This window comes from Scleropages formosus, chromosome 21, assembly GCF_900964775.1.
Source record: "Scleropages formosus chromosome 21, fSclFor1.1, whole genome shotgun sequence".
Taxonomy (NCBI): Eukaryota; Metazoa; Chordata; class Actinopteri; order Osteoglossiformes; family Osteoglossidae; genus Scleropages; species Scleropages formosus.
Genome location: NC_041826.1, coordinates 22,738,698 through 22,759,421, shown reverse-complemented (window position 1 = coordinate 22,759,421; position 20,724 = coordinate 22,738,698). Strand labels below are relative to the sequence as shown.

The 20,724-nt window shown below is 43.4% G+C and overlaps 2 protein-coding genes across 2 annotated transcripts in view; both read right to left on the bottom strand.

Moving 5' to 3' along the window:
- Positions 1-9,611, bottom strand: part of LOC108920977 (signal-induced proliferation-associated 1-like protein 1) — a 60,042-nt gene extending 50,431 nt beyond the window's left edge. Inside the window, exon 1 of the mRNA XM_018730141.1 lies at positions 9,486-9,611. The gene's annotated coding sequence lies outside the window, so the exon portion shown is untranslated. The remainder of the gene's footprint in view (positions 1-9,485) is intronic.
- A 1,949-nt stretch (positions 9,612-11,560) lies between these two features.
- Positions 11,561-18,482, bottom strand: aven (apoptosis, caspase activation inhibitor). The gene is made up of 6 exons (XM_018729925.2): positions 18,142-18,482; positions 15,938-16,115; positions 14,299-14,369; positions 14,025-14,120; positions 12,226-12,532; positions 11,561-11,859 (listed from the first exon to the last, which is right to left on the bottom strand). Exons 1-6 carry the CDS (start codon positions 18,316-18,318, stop codon positions 11,738-11,740), a joined length of 951 nt encoding a protein of 316 aa, XP_018585441.2. The 5' UTR covers positions 18,319-18,482; the 3' UTR covers positions 11,561-11,737.
- Between the last annotated feature and the right edge of the window lie 2,242 nt (positions 18,483-20,724).

The window sequence follows — 20,724 nt, the reverse complement described above, 5'->3', positions numbered from 1 at the left end:
CCCTATGGGACGAGCGGTTCCGAAAATGTGTGTGTGTACTTACATCACCACCTGCTGAGGCTTTAGAATGCAATTTGAATTGGTATGCTTTTATGAAAAAATAAATACTAACTACTTCTCTAAAGAGATTGTATAAGCAGAAAGTTCTTTACTCAAAAGTGTAAGTCGGGGAATCTGTGCCTTTTTGTACTTTTTCAAGGTGCATTTGTGTCGCACAGAGAAATTAGTGCAGTAGTAGCAGGGTGTAATAACCGCTACAGAAAACATACATAATACTTTTAAAGTATATTTTTAAGTGCAGACACCCCTCTACCGGGGCTGCTGGTAGCGTAGTAGTTAGAGCAACTGCTTTTGGACCTGAAAGTTGCAGGTTTGAGCTTCACCTCCGGCTGTAGTACCCTTGAGCGAGGTACTCACCCTGAATTGCTCCAGTAAAATTACCCAGCTGTATAAATGGGTAAATAATTGTAACCTTAACATTGTAAGTTGCTTTGGAGAAAAGTGTCAGCTCAATGAAAAAATGTACTTATGTAAAATCCAGATTTCCATAAAAAATTCCTGGCATACACCTTATTTACAGATAGCACTTTTATTTTACGCAAAACATCTGAAATGCGTTAAGCGCAAGTCGGCATAACCAGACAAGGCAGGAAGCTGCATCTTCCCAGTTTCCGTGACTTTTGAGCCATGAACACATCTCCTCTTGTTAGTGTAGTGCTTTTTTCCTATATTTTCTACCCTTTTCATTATTCACAAGGCCTGATGGTAAACGTGCGCTTGAAGGAAAACGAGAAGCGTCTCGCAAGCCTCCGGCAATCAATCTGAAAATGAAACTGAAAATAATAAGGAAGTATGAAGGTGGACAAAGATTATCGTCTATAGCACGGGAACCAGGTTCGGTCGTATCGACCGTGAATACGAAACTGAAGGATGCTGCATGTATAAAAGACACGTGGAAGGAACAGCTAGCATGAAAACAACAGTAATAATGAAGAAACGTCAAGGTGCAATTAGTGAGATGGAAAAATTATTAATGTTATTGTGTTGTATGGTGGGGGAGGAGGGGGAATCGGACATACGTAACTTTTGACTGACGTAGGGGGTTGAAGAACGGTCTATTTCCATAAGTCGAGGGGCGTCTGTCCTTAAAAATGTGAACAGCACAAAAAAAAAACTTTATTTTTCTTTACAGTTTTCAATTTTGAGTGAAAATGTGTCCGACCTCCAAAACAACATAGAGCGAAGGCCCCTCTGAACACCATCCCTCTATACACCGTTTAAATGATCAGCTGCAACGAGCAAAAGGATTTACCACGCCTGCAAAACTGCTGCACTGGTACCATTAAAGTACCTTTATCCATAAGGAGGAAGCAGCGATTCAGGTGCTTCCTCCTTATGTACGCTGGGAAATTTTCGAGAATGAAAATTCACATTTAACCCCGACTGGGATTTCAAGAAAGCTGGCAAGGCAGAAAAATGCGAGGCTCGGCTGAGAATAACATTTCTGCACTTTCTGGGGGCCAGTTTATTACGCTTGTTCTTTCCAGTAAAGTCCTTTACGTTGTACATTGTACGGGCAGCCATGTAATTTCATCCCTAATTTTACCAAACGTCTCTCATTTTCTAAGAAGGCACAAAGGTCACTATATGAAAAATTACCTGAAAAATCTTTAACCACACAAAGCCATAATAATTTTCGTCAGGAACGTATAGCCTTTATACCATTTCCACTTTAACCTAGAATACCAATAGAATTTCTAGACTCTCGTCACTTAAAAAGCCCTTCGGCTGTCAATCACCAGCTCTAAGGCTTTTTTTTTTTTTTTTTACCCTTTCTTTTTTTATACATGTTGCACAACATGTGCATTCCTCCCACACACTCCCTCTCAGTAAGGTACTTGATACTGAACTGCACACTGCCTCCAAATCACTGCATTCTTTTACACTGTGGGTTGGAGACATTTTTGCTTGCAAATTATTTTGCAAAAAAAACAGGCATAATGGAAGACAAAAGATATCTGTAGTGCCTCTCTTCATATACCATCATATAAAGACCCTTTCTTGCCCAAATTTTGTAGATTTTCCGGAAACCTTCCCGTCTGCCAACCACCCCACTCCGTTCCTATATTTCTTTTCTTAACCCTGGTTGCAGCACGGCTTAAACTCGGGACTTTCCCACTCTGCATATAAAGTAAATGCCATTTGAAATGGAACTCCTGGTCACAATAAACTAGAAAAATGCACACGGTAAATCCACTGACTATTTTTAATGTAGACTTAATTCACAGTTAGAGCGGTGCCAGAGCAGGTAGTCCTGCAACCTCACAGAACCTTGGGAATAGGTTGAAATCCAGATCAGAATGTGTGGGTTTCCCCCGCGTGCTCTGGTTTCCTCCCACAATTCAAACATATGCATTTCAGGTGAAATGGACACTCTAAACTGTTTGTTGTGTGTGCGTGCGTGTGTGCGTGCGTGTGTGCGTGCGTGTGTGTGTGTGTCTGTGTTGCTACCATCCAATGGACTCGTGTCCTGTGAAGGATACCTCCAAGCCCCCCCCCCTACCCAGCCTTGCATCCACTGATTCTGGGAAAGACTCAGGTCTGTCCCAGTCCTGACCAAGACAATCAGTCAGCAAAAGAGATTTAACTCACTTTCACAGCTATATAACACGGCATCTTAAAGGACATCACACCTCTACTAACTCCATTATCAAGGTGAAAAAGATGATTAAACCTTTCTGGTAGTGTGACATGTATTATATGTTTTGTTCCCATAGAAAAAACATGAGATTCCATTCAAATCTGCTCTTGGCTTAAAGGTAAACATTGAAAGTGCCAACTCTTAACACAGTTAACAAATGTGCAAAGACAAAGACACATTTCAAGTTTTTAGAATTCATTACATGTGCCTAAGTAATTAACCAAAGAATTAAATGCCAGCCAGTTCTATGCTATTATATTCTGACCTCACAATGATTTTAGGGAAATAACTGCCAAGGTACCAAAAATTAGCATTACCAAACATATACTGCATCTCAGTGGTGAACCTGCTATACACACTGTTCATCCATCCGTCTTCAAACCATGGTGGCAACAAGTCGAGCAGGACAAATCATATTTCGTTTTATACAACAAGTCTCCAACTCCAGCTGGGGATCCTCAGACAATAAACAGCCTGGAGGTGTAATCTATCCAGCATGAGCTGGATCTAGCCTGGGGCCCCCTCTCAATGAGATGTACCTGGTACACCTTCTGCAGCAGGCACTCGGGGACAGGTAAGTAGATGCCCAAACTACTTTAAAATGCTTCCCTCCATTTTTATTGGTCACTACAAAAGAAATTTGGACTGCAGGAGAAGATGGGGACATAAGTTCAGTGGTAATTGAAAAGCTTTATCTGAGGATTAAAGCGCTGATTCAAGATGACAGTTCTGTACAGCATCTGCAATCCTGCGGCAACGATGGTGCTGGTGGATGGAGATGTCACAATGGATGTCATGACTCCCCCTGCTGTCAACGGTGAAATGATGAACTCCTTCAAATCATCCACTCCGGCTGCTTGAGAAAACTGCCCACCTCATTTCTGGTGAGACCCATGAGCTAAAATATGGAGTTGCTGAGTTCCATCACCTAAGATATGGTGGTGCTGAACTTCATGCCAACTGCACCACAGCCAGTCGTGAATTGCATGCTGAAGATTAGACTTTGATGAACCTAACAGGACTGTATCATCTGCGGATAGCAATGAAACACTGGTATCTCTTACTTGGGATACCCTCCAAATACTGACCGTGTCTTGGTCAGGAAAGAAGACCCATCCTTGATGGAGTCCAATACTTCTGCTGAATGAGTCTAACTTAATGCCAGAAATGTTGACACAACCATGGCCTGCAGAAGACACGTGGCATCCAGAAGGTGCTCTGGATCCAATAATAGTGCAGCACATAGAATAAGCCAGGGCATGCAATCACAATCCCTCTAGAGGCTGACAAAGCTCACGAAAACTGGGTTTCCTGGAGGATTTCAGTTGCAAAACCACTTAAAATACGTACCCCAGACCCATATGTTTTCAGTCACTGTAGATCAGTTTTCAATTTACCCCTCACCTCAAACATCATGAAAATGCTTTTCCACAAAAACTGCACTCCCATTTAGCCAACAATCTTCTGAAGGATGTTACCCCTCTATGTACAGAGCACAAAAACTCTGGAATAGTCTGCCGATTCATATAAGGGATTATTTTTCAGTCTTAGCCTTTAAATCCAGGTTTAAGACTACTTTCTTATTTCAATATATACATTTTACAGTTTTTGGCATGACTAAACATACTTGTTTTTTGTAACACAGCAGTAGTATTTATTCTTGTTTTCAGAACCCTGACGTGACACTTAAACCCACAGTCAACCTAGAATGGCAGAATGCTCCAGATGCTAAAAAGCGACATGGGAGACTTTTAATCTGCACTGATAACCTGGCAGACCTCAAGAAATCACTGAACAAGCACCAGAAAATTACAAATTGTTGTCCTTACCTCGGTTGGCCACTTCATCATCACAAAATATATTGTTAATGATTCTGTTATATTTATTGTAAAATTAGTCACTTGTTTACTTTTGCTTTCAATATTCTAGTTATGCTTATTACTTTAATATACAGGGTCTTCTGCAAATATGTTATATGTGATCATGGACTGTAATTTAATTTACCTCTAACCCTGTGAACACACTCTGGTCTGTTTTCAGGATAGAATGTTATTTAAGAATAAATTGTGCCGTATTAATGACATTAAGGTCTAGAAAAGCTCGCTCACAATACGACTACACTCTAATGTACGAAATGACTAAAAAATATCTATATCCTTGCCTGGTTGCACCAGTCGGCTTTTGACGCTGTGAACCATATTTTTCGGTTGACTTCTCCAGTATATTGCTACAGTGATTTAACAGGAAACGGTAAGTGAAACACATCTTAAGTAACCAAGGCTTAAGATTTACATAAGCTTAAAATTTTTATTTGATTCCACTGTAACTATGTTCCAACCTTCCAGTGGCTCTGTTTTTGTCTCAGTACAAACTCTCAGCGAATACTGCCGACGGCCCTAAACAATGGCTGAGTGAGATTTATAGTCTTTGGAATCAGAGATTAGAAGCAGTGCCACTACCGATGACCCCCTGCACCAACATTGGCTGTCAAACAATGCAGAAATCCACCTACCACCTAATTACACACCACCTACACAATTTTCAGTTTTTCAGTTAAGTTTTTCGGTTTGACCAAGTCAGCAAGCCCAGCTGGACAGTCACTTGGCTGTGGCCATTTTTTCCTGGATCATACCCTGAGTTTTTATTTCTTCTCCTCTGCTGCAATGTACCATTTTCATGCCGATTTAAAAAAAGCAAGTTTTTCAAAACCAGTTGTCACTAGTATTTATTACAGTAACTATTAGTTTATTTATGATTACAGCAGAATAAAATTATACATAAATACACACTGGCTCCTCAATTTACAAACACAAGTGGGACTAGAAGTCTATAACTTTGTTCACAATTGCAAAGTCACAATCAATAAAAACCTCAAATAAAGTTCTAATAAATTTTTTAAAGGGTGGGGGGGGGGGGGGCAGTGGCACGGCAGGTTTAGCCAGTGCCCCCTGCGCTCTGCGTTGCCGGGTTAGGCTCCGACTCACCGTGACCCCGCTCGGGACAAGGGGTTGTACATGTTGGTTTGTTAAACTTTTAAAGACTCTAATAATGATCAGTAATAAGATGAGGAATGCGCCACATGCAGGTATTTTAATTTTTGGTCATTTAATTCAACTAGAATGTTTTACAAATTATTTTTATTTATTATAGCTATAATTTTTATATATATAGCATTATAACCTTATTATAACAGTAACAAATTTTTACAATACCGAAGTTATTAAGTTTTCATTGACTATATAGTTGAAACTGGCCAGAAGATGACAAACTCTGCAAATGCTTATGGGATGAATCTGAAAGTGTTTGCACTCTGGAACACAACACACATGAGTTGTAAACACTGTGGAAGCAAGTTGAGTCAAGTCAGTCCTACACTTTGAATTTTACTGACTGCTAACTGCTGAATGGGAAGTGCAAGTTTCTTTCACTCTGCACCTGATTTAAAGTTTAGAAAGCAAAATAATGAAGGAAATACAACTGAAAATAAACTGATGACCTTCAACGATTTGTAACTTGAGTGTAACACAAGGGGCCACTGAACATATATTTATTTTTTTGCAAGTGGCGATAAGTACATGTTAAATTATAAACTGTGGGGGCAGTCACTGTCAGGGTCCTAAGCTCCACCCCCCACCCCCTTGTTCCGAGTCTCCGTGGAGGCATGTTATCATCACGTCGGCTTCCTCCCCCACCCCCCTCCGCATTTCCAGTCTCACATGCTGCCCAGAAGTTTGCAAGTATGGGATGAAACCTGGGACAACAGTGCAGGAGAATTTGCTCCAACATCTCTGGGATGTACATTGTAGAAACAAGCTATACCGACTAAAATGTCCTTTATTAGCACTCTGTACCACTCGTTTTGCTCAATATGTCCTCTTAAAGACTAAAGCAGTTTTATGTAAAATACAGTAAAAATTAGCATTTTCAATGACAATTTGTACCGTGATCCAAAATAACATCTAATGTGGCTTTTTATTGAGTAACAAATGACACTATCAAAACCTGAAAAATTAAGCGTAAAAGTATATTGGCAGTTTGTTTTGACATTTAAAAGTAAGTCTGTGGTGGGCAGTAGCCAAGTCCACATCCCTCTCCTGGAGTGACAACCTCGGCTGACTTCGTTGGAAGAAACTCTTAAAAAGAGGAGAAAGAAGAATGAAGTACATTTACATTTACTATTATTTTCAGTTATTTATTTAATTTGAAGTGACTGAAAAAGACAAATGTGTGATGTTAGTTTTGGGCTTCTGACTTCATGTTTTTCATTTGCTCTGTTTTGCTTTGACCCAAAAGGGTTTCTTGAAGGATTGTTGTTTATTTCAGGAGAATTAATTTTGTCATTATTGCAAACAGGAAGGTTAAAACCTATTAAGTTGACCAGATGGTGCATGAGGTCTCACAGCTCTTTCGAACAGATGCGTCGGTATGGCACAATATCTTGAAAAATGTTTACTAAAACAGCCCAAAAGGAAAACCCTCCCCCTTTTGCTGATGTTTCACGTCTGAATGTTTTAATTGTTGCTCCATTACTGAGAACTCACTATAAATTAGCTACATGACACTGGAAGCAACACAGGTCAAGTGTGAAAATCATTAATTCATTACCGATAACCACTTGTCGTAATGCAAGGCACAGGGCGACCGGCATCACAGGGACATTATACACACTCTAAGGGCAGTTTAAATACAAGTACTTGGACTGTGGGAGGAAACCAGAGCACCCAGAGGGCACCTACACAAACACTGAGAGAATATGTAAACTCCACGCAGGAAGAGATGGGTTCGAATCCCATGCCCAAATGCAGAATGCATGCACTTTCAGGCACCAGCACTACTCGTGTATTGATCATATTTAAAAAAAAAAAAATCACAGGCAGTGTGACTGAAATGACAACCAGCTGGAGGCAGGGAAAGAAGAACAGATTTTTTTCTGCTGTTACATAAGCTAAACATTTTTTCCCTGGACTGTTACAATGTTCAGTTTTTCTGAGGTCTACATGGTACTGCTATTTATATAGAGATATAAAGTGGGAAAATTCAAATTCACGAAGGGGGAAAAAAACGTACAACTGATGAAGTTCCAAATGAGCGCTTTACTGAACTGAACTGAAGGGTAATTCAGTGGTTAAGGAATAACATGTATTCATATTTGAGCTCCTTGCACAACGCAGTCCATGTGTCCATGTGTCCACATCTGTGTCTCTTTCAGCACAAATGATGGGTTCTCAATGTGGGTTGGGGTTTAAATGGACTGATGAGAAATGGGACACATTTGTTTTGTCAAAACAGCAGAAACTAGTAAATTTTCAGTAGGGCCCACAGGAGAAAACTGCCATTAGGAAAAAAGTCAGGTAAAAACATTCATAGGGCAGCGATACAAAATGCAGGCTTCATATGAACACATAGAGCCGCTATTTAATGAATGCGTTATTTTCAGTTCGATGGGGAAGAGAAGTAAAAGTACCAGGTTTAATCACGAAAATAATACAATTTAAAAACCCGAAGCTACTTATTTCGTTGCCATATGTGCAAAACACATCTTAATCTGTTGCTGTTGAAGCGGCAGGAGACCGACAGGAGCGGCCAGAAAATCACTGCCACTTTTAAGCAAGGCTATTACTTAAACACATATATATAATTTAATGAAAATAAACACAAACATGCGTGGATGAAAAAGATACATTATTATTATTACGAGCTGTCTAATCATAACGTATACATCTTTATTCATTCATAATGCAGAGCATTTATGCTGAATTGCCTCAATTTCAGATTTTAGATGTGTACATAAAAATCAATTCCCCAGAAAATGAAAAAAAAAAATTACTGTAGGCGCTTTAAAATTGGTGAGAAGGAAGACAGTACAACTCCGGGTAGCCCGGCGATCGCTCTTTTTTATGCGATTCGGAGAGGAAACGATCATGTTGATGTCCATAATAAGCAGGAAGGATTCGGACCCTGGACTGGAACCGGGAAAAGACTCGAGCTTTTGTCACCGCAGCCTCGAACAAACAAGGTCGCGGTTTTCGTGTTTCTTTCTCACAGAAAGGCGCTCGGTGCCACACACACATCGATCGAGCCATTAATGGGGATCGACGTATATAATAAACAAAAAGGCGATCGTCGCTCGCGGAAGCGCACAGATGCGGCAGCAGGGGCGCGCGGCCAGCCCACGCGCGGCGCACGGAACGCTCTCGCCGCGGCGCCACTTCGCCGCATTTTCGCAGCGGACAGCAGCGCGTGTGTGCCGGTGGACAGCGCTCGCCGCGCACAAGGGAAGAGACACGCGTGTCGGAACAGAGCGTGGATGTGGAAAGTACGCGGCGGACACGTCACCTCACCGAGACGCGTGCTGAGGAGCCCGAGCGCGTCACGGAACCCAAAGCTGCACGAAACCAACAAGCCCCCCCCCCCCTCCTCCCGACTGCCTGATCAATGAAACTTAATTATTATTATATAGTCCACCTCCAAAAATGCAGTGACGTGAACAATAAGGCAAACACCGGCAACGCGGCGCTGAGCACATAAATCTGTGTGTGTGTGTGTGTGGACGGAGCGCGAAGGAACGCCGGAACGGGTACGTGAGCAGCGGTACCGAGTCCATCAGTGGATATAATTCCATTATTTTTATAAAAGCACTGTACTATTGCACAAAACACTCCTTGCAAAATCACACGTGTGCTCATTTATCGCGACGAAACTCAATAATAACGCGTTTAGCGGAGCAAAGTCCATCCCGGCGTCAACATGCAGTAAGAGATGTTAAAATGTGGTACATCATTACCTGGCGAACGGGTAACGGAGCACCATGTAGTGAGAAAGTCAGTGCGTCTCCAACTGGCGCTGCGGCTCAAACGGCGCACGCGCGCGCGCGCGTGTGTGTTGCATGTGTGTGTGCGTGTGTGTGTCTGTGCGACTTACCTCCAGTTTCAGCGCAACGCAAGCCGACACACACACCAGCAGACATTCAGATCTGCAGCCGGATAAACGAAGAAAACCTCTATACGGCTCTTTCCGTTTTCTTCTTTCTTCCCATCACATACATTCTCGTGTCACAACAACCGCGCGACGTGGCGCGCTGTCCGTCGCCTTGGGAACGTGCGCGATTCCGAAGTTCCCACGAAGTTGCAACTCCGCCTCCCTCTGCAGATAACGGAGCGCGCGCGCTCGCTGCGGCGCGTGCCCGCGTTGCTATCGCGAGACACGGCGAACAAAAGGAGCAAACAAGACCGCGCGTGAACTACACGTTGGACGGAATCTCAGGTCTTGCGGAGTATCTACGTGAATGTACCATTATGTAACTGTTTTTTTTGTTTCTTTGTTTTTTTTACTCAGTCAAAATCATTGTTTAAAGCTGCCAGTTTTATGTATGTATTACAATACATTCTGCACAGGAAAACAGAGCTGAAGACCAGTCAATCTTTCCAGCAAGATCATGTTCTCACTCACTGGTACTGTCATATACTGCATGTAAACCTTGTAGTGAAGTTCCAAAATGGAGCTGTCCCACCGTACCCACTGCCTCATGGTTTAGTAACACCGATTTCCCTTCTCGTGCGAAAAGAGGAGGGATACAGGTGACACAGGCGTGCCTTCCAAGGGACATCGAAGAGGAGCGTTACTTTCCCGATGGGTCCCGGTGGAGCTGGAATCTGGGCGACAACCCCCCACACAGCTCCAAGGTCGCCGAAGGATATGGTGGTTCAAGAGCGGATGGGGGAAGGACGAAATGTTGTGGGTCAGGAAGCTGCTGGGGTGTGGTGAACCACTGGTGGTAAGAACAGAAAGGCTTGTCTGGTTGGCAGTGTTAGTCTGTCCTTATCGTGGAACACATGGACACGTCACCAAACTGCGTCCCACACGGTGATCCAAGGTGAGCAGTGGGAAGCTCAGCTCAATAGGAGTGAGCCTACACCTCAACAATGTTGGGATATGCTGTGGCCACAGGTATTGCGTGGGCCTTCCGAGTAGCAGGTAAAGCTGGAGGTGCTTTGAGAGAACCAAAGGAACAGCAATTTGGGAAAATGTTCAGTGTGGGACCCAGATATCTGAGAAGCCAGGACCTGGTGAGGGGGACTAGGAGTGCCCAGATCTCACAACCCAAGGGGTCTCAGCGATGACTATCAGAAGCCAGGGCAACCCTTGCTGGTTGCTTGTTCCCGCTCTTCTCTCCTGCCTAGCTCTATTGGAGGAGAGGTCCATCCAGCCAACGGACAGCTTGATTCACAGCCCCCCACTGCTCACCCTTGCCAGGCCCTAATAAAGCCATGAGGACCAGCTACTGTCAATACAGGGGAATCATGACTTAAAAGCAGCTGGTTTCAGAGCTTCAAGTGTGGAGTTCCTTTCACCATATGGTTTTGTGATGTCCCCACGAAGGGGACATATTCCTGTTTTTGGTTTGATCATTTGGAAGAAAAACACCTTTTTTGTTGGGATGGTGTAGCGAGTAACACTGGATGGTGCAAGAGGACATGGGTTTGACCCCTGCGGAGTTCGCACGTTCTCTCCATGTTCACGTGAGTTTTTTTCTCCATAGTCCAAAAGCAGGTGTTTCAAGTGAACTGCTGATTATAAACTGCCCATGGTGTAGGTGAGTGTGACAGTGTGTTGCTCTGGAGTACAGATGAGTGACTGTAGGTAGTGTGTTGTACAGTGTAAGTCACCATCGATGGAAAGGTAAAGTATTCCACCTCCACCACATCACTGGCCACAATATATACAATGACTTACCCATCTATACAGCTGTGAAAAGGTACTGCACCAGGAGCAGGACTGAAACCTTTATCCTTTAACTGAAAGACAACCTTCTGGCCCATTCTGAGACCAGATTCAAGCAAGTGCTCTCAGAAACTCATGTTTTCAGCATAAGCCTTTAGTTTAATTCTGCATAAAGCATCCTTTACGGTCTTTGCCAACAATCATTCCACTGGTTATAAGAGGATGAACGCAACATCTGCTTGGTAGTCCATGTTGGCATAACAGACTGAAGAGGTCGTACAGTTGAGTCAAGCAAAGTAAACGCAGTTCAGGCCTTCAAGAGATCATAGAGTCCAGCCAGTCTTCTAAGTCCTCTTCTGCTGCCTCCGTTCTTGTCCCCGGATCTGACTTGAATTGGTCATCCGCGAAGGGCTGCAGTTTCGAGTCCCCCACCGGATCTAGTGCCGTAAAAACACGTGCAAGGGCATCATTAGACTATTAGCTATGAGCAGTGACCCACACCTCTCTATACATTGTCATTGGCTCTAAAATGAAGATGCTGACTGCTCTTGTTGAGTACATTTTATTGCCTTGGAAATTCATTCTAATGAAAACCTGAATCAGCTACTGGAGATTTAGCTTATTGCCACATATATGATATATTACGAGTAGTTCTCACTTCGGCATGTTAACACCACCACATTTGTAAACTTGATTATCTGAACTATAAGCAGATACACTACATTTATGGCCAGAATTGTGCATAAACACTTTATTCTGGTCTGTGTGGGAGTGTGTAAATATTTCACACGACGAACACGTACCTGGGACACACATCTTTCCTTTACTAAAGTCAGTGGCTGGGGACTCATTCATATTTTTCATAGGAGTGTTCGAAGTGAGGAGAAAATCCAGCTCCTCATTTAAATCCTCTGCCAGAGACGTGGACTTGGTGGAGATTTGCAGAGGAACATTTTCCCCTGAGTGCGAGATGTCGTGTGAAGCTGGGGCAGTCAGCTGGTATCCAGGGCTTTCCATCTGCACCTTCTCGCTGGGTTTGACCTGACCGATTACAGCACCTTCTGGGTTCATCTTTCTTGATGTAGTAGGAAGCGCCACTGGGAAAGAAACCTAAGGCCCCAAGAGTGTGAACAGCTGTACTTAATACATCTGTGTTTTTGATAATAGAGTGTTATATAACATTAAAAGAATCATTAGGCTGAGAAAACATTACAACAACCTCATGATCACATACATCATTACTATGTATCCTGAAAGGAGCAGAAAAACATCTTCAGTTCAATACTTACCCAAACAAGTTTCAACTATTTGGACAAAATTTCCAGTAAAAAGAGCGAGATTAGAGCAAGTGAAGGCTTAGTGCTAATTACATTTACATTTATTCATTTAGCAGACGCTTTAGTCCAAAGTGACGTAAATCTCAGCAAAAGTACAATTTATGCATTACATTAAGAGAAAGAGAGATGGCTGCAGACATGTGACTCAAATAAACCTAGTTTGTTGCCTTCCACTTGATGCACCGATGTTCATCGGTCAAGTAGGTGCATAAAACACAGGATAGATGAATCCTCACAACCTCCTACTGATTTTTTTTTTTTTTTTAAAGATACACAAACAATCTCATACAATGCCGGAGTGGTGGCTGAATAAAGGCTTATCTGGGGATGCTCATGAAGTTACGGTACATGAACATTTACACCATACATGAGCTGGAGAGATCCTGGGCGAAATGGGTCCGGAAAAGCTGAGTTTTCAGACCCTTCTTGAATGTAGACAGTTTCCAAAGTTCTAAGTGAGAGGGGAAGGTCATTCTACCACAAAGGAGCCAGAACCAAGAATCTCCTTGCGTTACCTTTTGTGAGCGAGACCACCAAGTGAGCAGAAGCAGACGAGCAAAGGGGTCTGGTTGGGGTGTAGCGGTTGATCAAGTCCTGTAAATAGCTGGGAGCAGTTCTATTTGTAGACAATAATCAGGGTCTTGAATTTGATTCGGGCGGATATAGGAAGCCAGTGTAGAGAAATGAGTAGGGGAGAAATGTGGGAACGCTTTGGCAAATCAAACACAAATTGATTGATTGACAATGATAATTCATTGCCTATCAATTTAACAATTAAGTTCTTTTGAAAATTTAATACATACACACACACACACACACACACATTTTCTGAACCGTTTGTCCCAGACGGGGTCACGGGGAACCGGAGCCTATCCGGCAACACAGGGCGTAAGGCCGGAGGGGGAGGGGACACACCCAGGACGGGACGCCAGGCACCCCAAGCGGGACTCGAACCCCAGACCCACCAGAGAGCAGGACCCGGTCCAACCCACTGCGCCACCGCGCCCCCTGAAAATTTAATACATTTACATTTATTCATTTAGCTGACGCTTCCCTCCAAAGCAACTTACAGTGTTTACAGTATTTACAACTGTTTACCCATTTATACAGTTGGGTAAGTTTTTTTTTTTTTTTTTACTAGAGTAACTCAGAGGTGGGAATTGAACCTACAACCTTTGGGTCCAAAGGCAGTAGCTTTAACCACTACACCACCAGCTGTCCCCAGAAACAAAAGCCCAAAAAAAAACAGGTTTCTGCATTAGTACCTGTAGCTGCTCCTGTTCAAAGTTCAGCTTGAGGGCCAGCGGAAGGTGCTGGAGAGACTGCGCCAGTTCCTGAAGGTCCACAGACACAACGGACATCTGCCAAAACATGAACCATCAAAGCATGAGGAAGTGATAACAACTGACAGCAGAAAGGCACCGGCTGCAGGTTCAAGCCTCACATCAACTCCCCTTGATACCCAACAATTCATGTCTATCCACTACAGCAAACAAATATATTTAAGAGTATTTCCTAGACTTCTCCCAAAACTCTTACCTGACAGGTGGCAAATGACTCCGTAAGCCAGTCCTTCTCTTCAGCTAAACGGAACTGAGTAAAGGAACTGCCTGACAGGAGAAAAAAAAAAGTTACAATTAAAAACTAAAATAAAAGTATTTTTTTATGTGGTTTTCATTAAAAAACCATATCAACACTTATGAAACTTGAATTACAAAAAAAACTAGTGCCTGGCAATATTAAAAAAAAAAAAAATCACAATGACATTATGAACTTAAAAGTAGCACTATTTAAATAGTGTTGATTACAAATTACAAGACACAGATGCTAAATATGCATCTGTGTTTAACTCAAACTGCAGAAGGCAATAACAACCATATGCAGTATGGTTACAAACTTTACACATTTTGGTTACGTGGCGTACGCAGTAATGGCACTCATTTATTTACATTAAAAACAAAACAATTTACATTTACTTATTCAGCAGATGCTTTTCTCCAAAGCGACTTCCAATGAACTCTATGTAGTGTTATGTCTGTAAATAAGGTAAATAAGGTAAGGTCAATAAGGTAACATTTATCTCTGATGCTGAATAATATTCAAAGACAAAATGTATTGTCGTTTTTCTCACTTTTTAAGCAATCAGGGACAACTATAAGCTTTCATGCTTATGTCTCCTTTCCACATTCGTATTTGCGATTTTTGCTCATACTCCAACGTAGAAGGTAGATGGAAAACACGTAAACATATTTAGCGTTTTCAACCATTTTCACTCAACGATAATTACCACTTCTAGAATCATTTTATTTTTCCACTCATATTTATTTGTTCTGCTGTTCTCAGTTTGAAAGGAAAAATTTGACACGATTTCATACACTGATCAGCGGAAACATTAAAACCACTGACAGGTAAAGGCTCTGGTCCACATTTTTCCGGGAAACCTTGGGTCCTGGCATTCATGTGGACGTTACTTTGACACGTACCACCTACGCTGAAGATCACATACACCCCTTCACGGCAATGCTATTCCATGATGGCTGTGGCCCTGCCACACTGCAAAAATTGTTCAGGAATGGTTTGAGGAACATGACAAAGAGTTCAAGGTGTTGACTTGGCCTCCAAATTCCCCAGATCTCAATCTGATTGAGCACCTGTACGACGTGCTGGAAAAACAAGTCCGATCCATGGAGGCCCCACCTCGCAACTTAAGGACTTAAAGGATCTGCTGCTAACATCTTGTTGCCAAATACCACAGGACGCCTTCAGAGGTCTTGGGGAGTCCACACCTCGATGGGTCAGAGCTGTTTTGGCTGCACGAGGGGGACCTACACGATATAGGCAGGTGGTTTTAATGGTGTGGCTCATCGGTGTATTAACTTGCTGACTGTAATTTCAGTCAAATATTTAATAACACTGCCTCTTCCCAAAATAAATTCCTGTTTGGATCGAGGGGGAAACAACTCGAAATTCAGATTTCTGAAACTATCTGAATGTGTTAACTTGCTCAAAGTTATTTTTTACCGAAAACTGGAGGAAGGACGAGCGAGTCATAGCGCCACAAAACCAACATTTTGTTCAGGAGCTCTGTGTAACGCGACAAACCGGGCGAAACTTCCCAAATCCTTGAGGACCAGAGCCTGAAAAGAGGAGTTAAGTAAGTGGAGGAAGGCGTTCGGACCTGCGGAGCCGAGCAGAGCGTGGTAGTCCGTTCCTCTCCGCGTGGGCTGCTCTTCGCTGCGCTCCTCCTGCTCGGCTGCCTCGTAGCGGCTCCAGTTGGACTCCACCTTCCTCCTCGAGAACACGTCCGGCACCTCATCCTCAAGGTCTTCGTGGAGGTTTTCTTCACACTGTTGGCTCTGAGCCATCAAACAAACACACACACACACACACTCTCTGAATATTTCCTTCAGAGGACTTGGATCAACTGGCTTTCTGTCATTTTAGACCCAAGTTGGCAACATATGTACAATTTCAAAGTATAGGCAATCCCCGGGTTACGAACATCTGACTTATGTACAACCCATAGTTACAAACCACACCCCCATAAAGCGTACTATATTAAAAAATTAGAGTGACATACAATGGTTTGCAATAACAAATGGCACAACTTTGCGACGCGCATCAAAACATTGAGCGCCTACATCGGTTCGTTGGCTCGTGAGCCTGAAGGAGGACAGACTTCCTTCTTTTCAATCAGACCACGTTGTTGTTGACATTTCCGTGTGCGTTACTGTATTTGCCTTTAATTTTTTTTTGTTTTTACCCTCCTATGCACCAAAGCATAAACGTGATGCAAGTGATGCATCAAAGAAAAGCAAAACGATCACGAAACTAAAGTGGAAATAATAAAGCGATCGGAAAAAGGTGAAACGCCAACGAACACTGGAAAAGCGAACATTAGTTTCTTTCTTTTTTATACCTACACATACACATTCTCTCTCTCACTCTTATAAATACTGTAGTCACATTTATCATCATCACTTTGTTATATTAAAGACGTTTCAGTGTATCAAATGTTTTTAATGCATAGATGGGTACACTAAATACTATACTGAGACAAACATTTGACTAACTGACGTTAGACACGAGCCGTAACTACAGTAACTGTTCCGACTTACATACAAATCCGACTTAAAGACAGACCGAGGAACGGAACTCGTTCGTAATCCGTGGACTGCCTGTATAATGTGTATTAGGTGTAAAATTGTATCTCATTGCCTTTCGCTCACTCAGTCTTCGCTGGATAATGAATTTAGACCTTCTTTCCACACGAACCCTGTTAGTTTTGCAGGCGACGCTCAAGTTTGCTTCTTATTCGAGGCCTCGTTCGCTCAGATTGAGACGCCGAAGCCTCTTATTCCCACTCAGGGCACTTAAACCGCGTAAATAAATTTGTGTTTATTATTAGTATTCTCTCAAAGCAGGACTTGTGAAATATTCCAGCACAAATATTATTCGTACAAACTGCGTCCTGGTACAAAGCTAACAGGAGGTTTTGAGGTTATGGAGAACCTGTCAGGAGGAGGTTTGGAGGGATCGTGACGTGGCACTAATAACAAATGAATAATAAAATAGGTGGCAGCAACACTGTTCATGCTATTCCAGAAGACCCCAGAACTCTACCTTCATTCCGTTACCCATGGAAATGGACCAACTCTTAATGTTTAATCATGTAATACTTTATACATGATGTCATTCGTGTTTCTTTACCATTCTTCTTCACTGTGCCACACTGCTCTCTCTCTCTTTCTCACACACAGTGACACTACTATACCCAATTGCACTGAGCATTCTCATATTCTGCTGGTGTGTTTCCTCATTTATTATTTTGCATTAGTACATGTTTCTGTGGGCACAGGCCGTGTGCTTGTGTGTGCGTTGAGGGGGGGACAGTCGGTACCTAACTGCTTACCCGTTACCGCTGCTACCGTTTTGGACACAAAACAAGCACGTCACAAAAAAAGTCGTTGCTCTACGGCTCTCGACGCTTCCTTCCAATTCTAAGCATAAGAACAGTAATGAGAGTAAAAAAGCGAAGGAAAGCCTAGGCTAGTAGTAGATAAAACGACCACAGACGTCCGTAAGGAAAGAGCCTTAAGATGTACGGTGTGACGTGCGTCAAAAATAAAGACATGACTCATGACGTGTCCATATGATAAACCAAATACAACAGCGTCACCTCACTGGCCAAGTCATGCCATGCCATAAATGCCGGTGCATATATCATGAAAAAGACTGTCCAAGTGTAGCTGTCCGCGCTACGTAAAGTGACATTTGGGACACTTAGTGCTACTTTCACCGTTTCCAAACACACAGGCGGCTGCACTTCCATCCGACTTATGTGGTTACACCGAAATCCGTGCGCGCTCGCGCCGCTCTCACCGGCGGTGCTTCCGCGTGCGGCCCGCGCCGCCCTCTGCCGCGCTCGAACTCCCTCGCGAACCTCCCGCGGTGGTGGCGCCCGCCGCGCGCTCCTCCTCTACCCCTGCGCTCGGCGCCTGTCCGCGCGTCGCCTCTGCCGTAGGCGCGCGCCGGCCCTCTGTTCCTCCTCGCATCCATCGGGCCTCAGTTAACAGCTGGTCTTTCGGCGAAGGCGGCGGAAAAAACCCGTTTCCCTCTCATTTCCACTACCGAGGGGTGGGAATATTTCAAAATAAATGCCCCCCTACTGTCCGCGATGTGCCTGAGGGAAAAGCCTTTCGTGCTTCTGCCTTTCAAAACAACTTCCGGCGGAAACATTTCAAAATAAAAGTTCGTGCTGGGAGTCGGAAAAAGACCGTTAGTTGGTGGCACGTGACGCGGAGCGAGGAAGAGTAGGCGGTCGCTGCGCTGAGGTATGTACGTATTTTAATTTGCGTACAGTAATCTGAGCTTGTGTTCCCTGTCATTTGATACCTTCTACGTGTGCTGTTTTTACATTGTTTATTTTTTTTCCATTTTAAAAAAAAGTTGCGTTCTCCGAAGCTGCATAACACTACAGATGTAAAAGGGCCCATGGGCCATGATTTTCGCCCACATCATCATCAGCTGGTAGAAGAAGGGTGTGAGCTGAGTCAAATTTGTCTCATACTATAGATATCCCAGAGCAATACATTTTCATTCGGATCTGTTTTGGGGGGTGTGGTGACACAGCTGGTTTGATGGGGTCCTGGTCTCCAGGAGGTCTGGGGTTCAAATCCCGCTTGAGGTGCCTTGTGATGGACTGGCGTCCTGTCCTGGGCGTGTCCCCACCGCTCCAACCTTGCACCCTGTATTGCTGGGTTAGGCTTCAACTTGCTGTGACCCTGCTGGGGACAAGCAGTTTCTGTGTGTATGTATTTGTTTTACAAATTGCTGCAGGGACATTTATATGTGACAATAAAACTTGTAGAGGTCCCTTCGTGATGTGCGTTGTTTGTGTGTTTTGCTCTTTCTTTCGCAGGTAACACCCTTCCGCCACCTTACAGTCCACCGGTCCGACGCCCACCCATTTGCACCCAAGTGCGGTCCGCGAAGTCACGGAACGGACATAAATGAAGAAAAATCAATGTTAGCGAGTGAATAAACGGGCAAACATGTTTGAATGCATGATGGGAGGAGTGAAGTCGAGGTGGTGCTGGGGGGGGTTGGGGGGAAAAGCAGCTCAGTGCCACTCGGTCATTAGAGGTTATTCACCCATTCACCCCGAACCTTAGAGCCTCGCGGCTCCTGGTACAAATGACCTCCGGTTGCTCCTGGAGCTCATGTTTCTTAACATTCCTGCCAGTCAAATTGAGCTTCATGTCAAGAAGGTGGGAGCATCTCGTCCAGGTACCCAACTCTCCACCGAGTATTAAAGGACCGACTGCCACCTCACAATCGGTGCGCTGCATGAATCTGGGCAGGACAAATTTATTACAGAGCTCAAAGAAAACTACAAAGATGATTAATAATATTATGAGCGATGAAAACGTTTCGCCGTCGCCAACGTTTGTCACCAAGAAACACCCGAGATCTACATACGTACCGGCCATCAAATTGCAATGGGACTGAAACACCAGTGAGGTGGGCGGCGACACAGCTGTGACCCTAAAATCAGTGTATCTGTGAACAGTTTCCTGCAGGTGTGCGGATTCCACTCATTAAGTAGTCAAGAACCAAAGGGTCCACTTGCAGTAAAGTGTGTGTGCGGCGGGCAGCGGAGGCTCGTTGTGCCCCACTCCCATCGAAAATCTTTAAACATTGTTTTATGCAGTCGTCGTGTTTTCCTTTTAAAAAGAGTGCATATTTTTTAAAACCAGACTTAATGCAGTCCCATGCTAGTCGTTATATGGTAACCCACCTTAAAAGAAATGGAAAATAAATAACAGCATGGGAACTATTATTTAGTAGAGGACACCTCTGTGTGCATTAGTTCTGAGTCAGCAGAGAAAAGGGTCACTTATTCAGAACCAACAAACCGACCGCAAACACTACAGGTAACTATGGTGATGATACAAGGGCAATAGTTACGATCACAGCGATGTTTTTAGCCATGAGTCAGAGTCTCATGACGGAATTAAGCCAAATTGCATTACTTCCCTTAAGCTGAGAACGAATATACTGGAGCTCTGGGACACGGTTCGAAGGGAAAGGATGTATCTGAAATATCGATCCATACACTGTAAAAATGATGTACGTACATGGAGCATACAGCATAGTGCATATACAGTTTACATGAAGGGAAGCAGGTGGTTTACTGGTTAGATCTGCTGCCTTCCACTCGTAGCACCCAGGTTTGAACCCCAGCTCCTGCTGTAGTATCCTTGATTAAGGTACCCTGAATTGTTCAAGTAAAAATTACCCTGCTGTGAAAAAGGATAAATCCTTGCAAGAAGCTTAACTGTAAGCAGCTTTGGAGAAAAGCATCAGATAAGTAAATAAATGTAAATATGTTTCTTTACATTTTGCTTTTTTTCTGATTTGACTGCACAATGCCACAACGGGCAACACATTTGTAATATTCCT

Excerpts from the sequence above, each read along its gene's own strand:
- aven (XM_018729925.2), bottom strand. The coding sequence starts at position 18,318 with ATGGATGCGAGGAGGAACAGAGGGCCGGCGCGCGCCTACGGCAGAGGC. Across the intron at positions 14,121-14,298 it reads AGTCATTTGCCACCTGTCAG|ATGTCCGTTGTGTCTGTGGA; the intron begins GTAAGAGTTTTG and ends ATGTTTTGGCAG. Across the intron at positions 11,860-12,225 it reads AGGAAAGATGTGTGTCCCAG|ATCCGGTGGGGGACTCGAAA; the intron begins GTACGTGTTCGT and ends TTACGGCACTAG.